Here is a 6,296-nt window from a genome sequence, read left to right as displayed (position 1 = left end):
TATCACACGTGAGCATGCAAGTTTATTCTTGGATTCTTCTTAAGAATATTTTGATATAAAACTCCCAAGGTTGCACCCGGAAACATGGTCAAGTGATATCTTCAACCCATAGTTCCTTGATGCAAGAAGAGTGCTATTAATGCTTCGGTTATGTGGGCGATTTGGAGTAGCCGCAATGATACTCATGATGAGGAGAAGTACCAGGCACAAAAATCAATGTAATTGATTGATGAATTGAATGCTTCCTTGGAAATAATTGATCAAGGGCAAGCCAAGGATATGGATAGTCCTTACTACTTTAATAATACTTAATTTGAAAGTCCAAGAAAATACTTCAATTTAATTCAAGTTTCAGACTCATTTTGTTTTCTTTAGATTAATGAAACATAAATATCTACTTAATGTGTAATATATATAATTAGGGGTGAACTTGTGAACGGGCACATGAATGGAACTCAAACAAACAATCATATGCAGACAAGACATGTGTTTGTCTTTTATTCCCAAGTTTGAACTAGTATAGTTTGGGTTCTTACATGATAGTGCATGCCACTTTATTTTTTCACCGCTACAACGACCAAACCATGGACTAAGGAAACGGTGTTTCATATATATCTAGTACTAGAGTTCTTATCTTCTCAGTTAGTACCGAAGATGCCAAATGGCGCAATGGTGGTCGAGCAATATGGAGGGATGTAGAAATTGCACATTGCCGGTAGCGTCTGCAGCGCTAGGTTCTTTATTTCCTCGAACTGGGGCAGTTGTTGAGGCTGGACAGAGCCCTGGGCCTGTGGGTTTTGCTGAGATGGCTGGAAGGAGCCCTGGCCTGATGGATACTGTTGTTGAGGCTGCTGGAGGGAGATCTGGCTCGACGGTTGTTGTTGTTGTTGTTGTTGTTGTTGTTGTTGTTGTTGTTGTTGTTGTTGTTGTTGTTGTTGTTGCAGAATAATAGCATGGACGACATTGTGGATGGCCTGGCACCGCGACTGCTCGGGGATCTGCCACAACCGTTGACAACATAATTGTTGCAATAGTTGGTAACTACTTTGTTGCAATACTTGTGAGCTTGCATGCGCTATGTTGTGTTGTTTCAAGACGACATCCCTGCATGGAATCAGTTGTTGTTGTTGTTGCAGAATTTGTTGAAGAATTTGTTGAAGGATTTGTTGTTGTTGTTGTTGTTGTAAGTTGCGTCACCGGACGCAGCCAGCCTAACAAGATGAACAGGTGGTCGTCTGCGTGTCTTGTGTGTCGTCGGATAAAGAGACGGATGTTTGGATTAGGGGTGATTGTTGGGATAATCCAAACAATGCCTGAGTTAGTTTGGTGTAATCGTGATCAAGCTGGTCGGATAATTAACTAGGTAAGTTGAGATGTACTTGGGGTGGCCGGTTTGCAAGCCGTGTAGTATTAGGAATTAGCATGCATGCTGTCCGTGTCCTAGTTATGTTCCAACGTGTGTCCCGCCAGGAGTAGTTGTTTGAGTCGGTTTAGGTTAGATAGCTATAGCTCGTGAGGTCATTCATATATATGCACACCGGTGCATCAGATTTGTAATACAGTGATTTGAGAAACAAGAAAATAATGAGAAAAGAGGACACGACAAGGGCCCTTGGTTGTCATTTTTTTGTGCGCGTGTGTTCCTCGTATCTGATGTAATCGATTCTGAAGGCGGAATTCCAACAAATTGCGGGTGGAAATTTACTGGTCGCTGTTGTAGATGCCCTAATCAAAGGCATTTCCACCAGGCGTATTAGCAAACTTGCCTTTTCCTCTACCCGATGTCCCGATCAGACCATATTTGTTGGCCAAGCACGAGTTGAAATCCGGAGACAAAACATATACATGCTTTTTGTGTTTAAGCGTGTGCGGATCAAAGGAGCAGGCCTCCAACTCTGTATGAAAGATCCAATTTGTATGATAACTACAAGGTAATGATGGCATGCTGACGTCAAAAACAAATCAAGGATCAGCATTATTTATCTTGCACTTCTTAATTTATACTTCCTCTCTAAAGAAATATAAGAGTCAACAACAAATCAAGGACCAGCATTTCTTTATCTTGGACTTCTTAATTTATACTCCCTCTTTAAAGAAATATAAGAGTGTTTAGATCACAACTTTAGTTATCTAAACGCTCTTATATTTCTTTCCGAAGGGAGTACGCATGAGTCAAAGGGATTCGTTCATGCTAATCACTATATATGATATCATGCTGACATCAGAGAACATAGCCAGCATCAACTTTTTTTGGTCATTAACGACGTGCAAAGGGGTTTATTTGGTGTATATAATTCAGTGACTAGGAGCATTTAGTGGAACGAGAGGGATAAGAAAATTATGGTTGTACAACCAAAAATAATATATGGATATATTTGAAACAATAATAATAATATAAAAGCATATGCATAGGCATTATTTTCTTTTGCGGGAAAACATTGGTGTTCAATATGATATAATTACAAACTTTCCACTGTGAAATGTTAGTGATTTTTTTGGCAAGAACAGATGCATAAATCTAAATATGTAATGACAAATATTTTTCTAACAAAAAAAATACAACATAGATCTATCTATATACTATAATATATTACTCCACATGATCTCACATAGGTTACGATAGTATGATCCACTAATCATGTATTCTAATGGTCATGATTTGTGTTCAAAATGGTCGAGATTTATAGCAGATGCACGTAGAAACATGTTTTGATCATGCACATGTACGCATATAGGATAGACTTTTTGTATGCACCATCGTTCGTTCGCAGGACTCGGAAAAAGAATGCTACGATGCAAGTGGAAATTCGCTGGGGCACCTAAGTGCAAGGGCACTCACTGGCCAAGCCCTGCCGCCTGCTCGATTTGTCTCACGATTCATGAAGTAGGGCACAGTAAAGAAGAAAATCCATCAAAAACCTTTAAGTTTCAACGATGAAAACTTACCGCTTTTGCATTAGAAAATGCCCAGTTTCAACAAGTTTCAAAGATGCAATTTCAAGCATTTTTTTCTGTTGGTCAGAGACACAAAATAATTGAATATTATCGGTCGCTCGTACTAAGTTTCAAACAATGGAAATTAACATTGTGTTTAAAAATTGCCAAAATATATTCAAAATGAATATTATTTCAAAGCGCTGGCGGCAAGAAACACGAATATGAAAACACAACTTAAGTTGATTTTTTTGTTTGAAAGATATAGAAATTTGAAAATTGGAGGCTAGAATAAAAGGCGGCACCAGTACCTGCCCCTGCACTTGCGTGCCGTAAATCCTCGTCGTGCACGTGGTAGTTAAAGGAAACATATTAGTTATCAACTCCAAGTAATTTTGGTTGTCTCCTTTTCCGACTGGACAGAATAGCAGTATGAAACCCATACACATGTAAGGCTGCAGTACCATAGGGAAGGCCCGCCGGAAAAATTGGAGTGGTCATCGATTAAGGATGACACAAGCGGTCTAGATGCCAAACGAAAATCTTATATCTCTATTTGGCAACACATTTCCATAGCCGCTATAAAATTGTGCGAGCTTTCTCATGTCCCAATAAGCTTTATATATATTGTTGGAGGGATAACGAGGGCCATTTCATCTGTATATCCATGTATCCTTCTAATCAGACATCATCATGGATGGGCTTGTAGGCTACACGCGGTGCCGCCGTAGTGGCAGTGGTGGGACTAGGAGTCACCGGATCCGACCAGGAGTGGCTGGTCCCTGTCTCCAGCCATGGTTGGCGTCTTGCCAAGTTCAAGCCTCCATGGATGCGAGTGGCACGACGCGGCGTTGTTGGTCATTTTCTGCAGGTCTGGATCGAGAGGAGGGTGGCGTGGGGGCTATTAGCTTCGGACTAGTAATGGCGGTTTGGCCCTGATGCTCTTCTTCCGCCAAGTCATCTTTCTACCGGATGTCGACCTCTTGGATCTGGCCGTTGATGAGTTCCGGTCTTACCGAGCGGAGATCTATATGGATTGGTGTATGTCGCCCCTGGATATCTAGATCGGAAAGGCTCCGGTCGTGCACGCTAATATTATCAGGCAACACGGCCTCAAGAGGACGTGTCACGAAGCTTCGATTTCTTATTTATGTCATTGGACATGTCTAACTCAAGATTCTCAAGGCATTCATAGACTTGGAGAAAGTCATGGCGGATGCGGTTGGAGGTCTTGAAGCTTCAGCGGAAGGGTGTATTGGATGCGACGACAAATGTATGACAGGTGGTTGGTGACTTGCAACAACGGCCTCGGCAAGCGGGGGCGGCAACACTTGCGGACTACACTTTTGGTGGTACTCCTCGAGTATCGAGTCTCAATTCCTAGGGTGAAAACCCAAGGTCCGGCTCTTATTGGTTGTACTTGGCAATGGCCTTGTTGAAGGCATTATTTTATAGTGAACTCGAAATTTTTCCAGGGTGAAAACCCATGATCTTTGATCGGGCAACGACAATGCTTGTGCATTGTTTCATTCTTGGGGGCGTTGCTTTTGGAGAACCTTTTTTGTAATTCGGGCGTTGTCTTCGGTGGTGGTTAGAGTGCTTCTGATTCTAGTGATTGATCACCATGGCAGGGTATTTTTTTCTTCTGCTCTTTTTATTTTCTTTTTTGGCTTTGTGTATCCTTGATGTCTTTGGACATCTTGTTGGTAGAGAGGCTGGGTGTAATTGGAGGCTTGGGTTTCCACGACCTTGATCTATTCACTTATGCAAAGTTTGCTAAACATACATGGCTATTTCTATCTAGATAACTCATGTGCGAGGGTCCTTCGTGGAAGATACCATGAAATGAGATTATTTTTTTTCAAATGTGGGTTACCGCATAGTGCATCGCTAGCTTGGCGTGCTATTCTGAAAGGCAAAAAGGTTTGAAGGAGGGTATGTTGTGACAAATTGGGAATGCACACTACAAAGATATGGCATGATAAATGTGTGCAGGGCATGCCGCTGATGAAACCACTATGGTGCATGAGAAACTCCGGTCCAACTTGTAGCTGATCTTATCGAGATGAAAAACATGGGCAACTGGAACACTCCTTTCATACGTTAGGTGTTTGTCCCATCAGATGAGGTGGTCATCCTTAATATGCCACGACCAAACAATCGAGCAGAGGACACTTGGTCGTGGGTATCATAAAGAAATGACATTTGTCCTGTTCAATTGTTGTACAGAGCCATGATGGACACAAGGTATGGTGTGGTAGATGGACTGTCTAGTTTGTCTAGTGGGGAAGAGAAATTGAAAAGGCAACGAAAGCTTAGGGTACAAGCCAAGTTAAGAGTATTTTGGTGGAGAGTAATTAAAAACATCCTACCTTCATATGCATAACTAAAAAGGCATGTGATGGGGTTATGTGTGTGCCCTATGTGTGGCCATGGGGAGGAAATGTTACTTCATATGCCCTTATCACACATGAGCATGCAAGTTTATTCTTGGATTCTGCTTGAGAATATTTTGACATAAAACTCCCAAGGTTGCACCCGGAAACATGGTCAAGTGATATCTTCGATCCATATTTACTTGATGCAAGAAGAGTGCTATTAATGCTTCGGTTATGTGGGCGATTTGGAGTAGCCGCAATGATACTCATGATGAGGAGAAGTACGAGTCACAAAAACCAATGTAATTGATTGATGAATTGAATGCTTCTCTGGAAATAATTGATCAAGGGCAAGCCAAGGATGTGGATAGTCCTTACTACTTTAATAATACTTAATTTGAAAGTCCAAGAAAATACTTCAATTTAATTCAAGTTTCAAACTCATTTTGTTATCTTTAGATTAATGAAACATAAATATATACTTATTATGTAATATATATAATTATGGGTGAACTTGTGAACGGGCACATGAATGGAACTCAAACAAACAATCATATGCAGACAAGACATGTGTTTGTCTTTTATTCCCAAGTTTGAACTAGTATAGTTCGGGTTCTTACATGATAGTGCATGTCACTTTATTTTTCCACCGCTACAACGACCAAACCATGGACTAAGGAAACGGTGTTTCATATATCTAGTACAAGTTCTTCTCTTCTCAGTTAGTACCAAAGATGCCAGATGGCGCAATGGTGGTCGAGCAATATGGAGGGATGTAGACATTGCACATTGCCGGTAGCGTCTGCCGTGCTAGATTCCTTATTTCCTCGAACTGGGGAAGTTGTTGAGGCTGGACAGAGGCCTGGGCCTGTGGGTTCTGCTGAGATGGCTGGAAGGATCCCTGGCCCGATGGATATTGTTGCTGAGGCTGCTGGTAGGAGACCTGGCTCGACGGTTGTTGTTGTTGTTGTTGTTGTTGTTGTT

General features: G+C 41.4%; 1 protein-coding gene across 1 annotated transcript in view; it reads right to left on the bottom strand.

Annotated features, from left to right (window-relative positions):
* Nucleotides 1-484: 484 nt before the first annotated feature.
* LOC123135664 (alpha/beta-gliadin clone PW1215-like) overlaps nt 485-6,296 on the bottom strand; it is a 6,862-nt gene continuing 1,050 nt past the window's right edge. The window contains exon 2 of the mRNA XM_044554843.1: nt 485-941. Coding sequence (XP_044410778.1) covers nt 639-941 — 303 coding nt within the window. The 3' untranslated portion in view covers nt 485-638. The remainder of the gene's footprint in view (nt 942-6,296) is intronic.

Source organism: Triticum aestivum, chromosome 6B (genome assembly GCF_018294505.1).
Source record: "Triticum aestivum cultivar Chinese Spring chromosome 6B, IWGSC CS RefSeq v2.1, whole genome shotgun sequence".
Taxonomy (NCBI): Eukaryota; Viridiplantae; Streptophyta; class Magnoliopsida; order Poales; family Poaceae; genus Triticum; species Triticum aestivum.
Note: the sequence above shows the minus strand (reverse complement) of the source record. Positions and strands in the feature narration are given on the sequence as shown.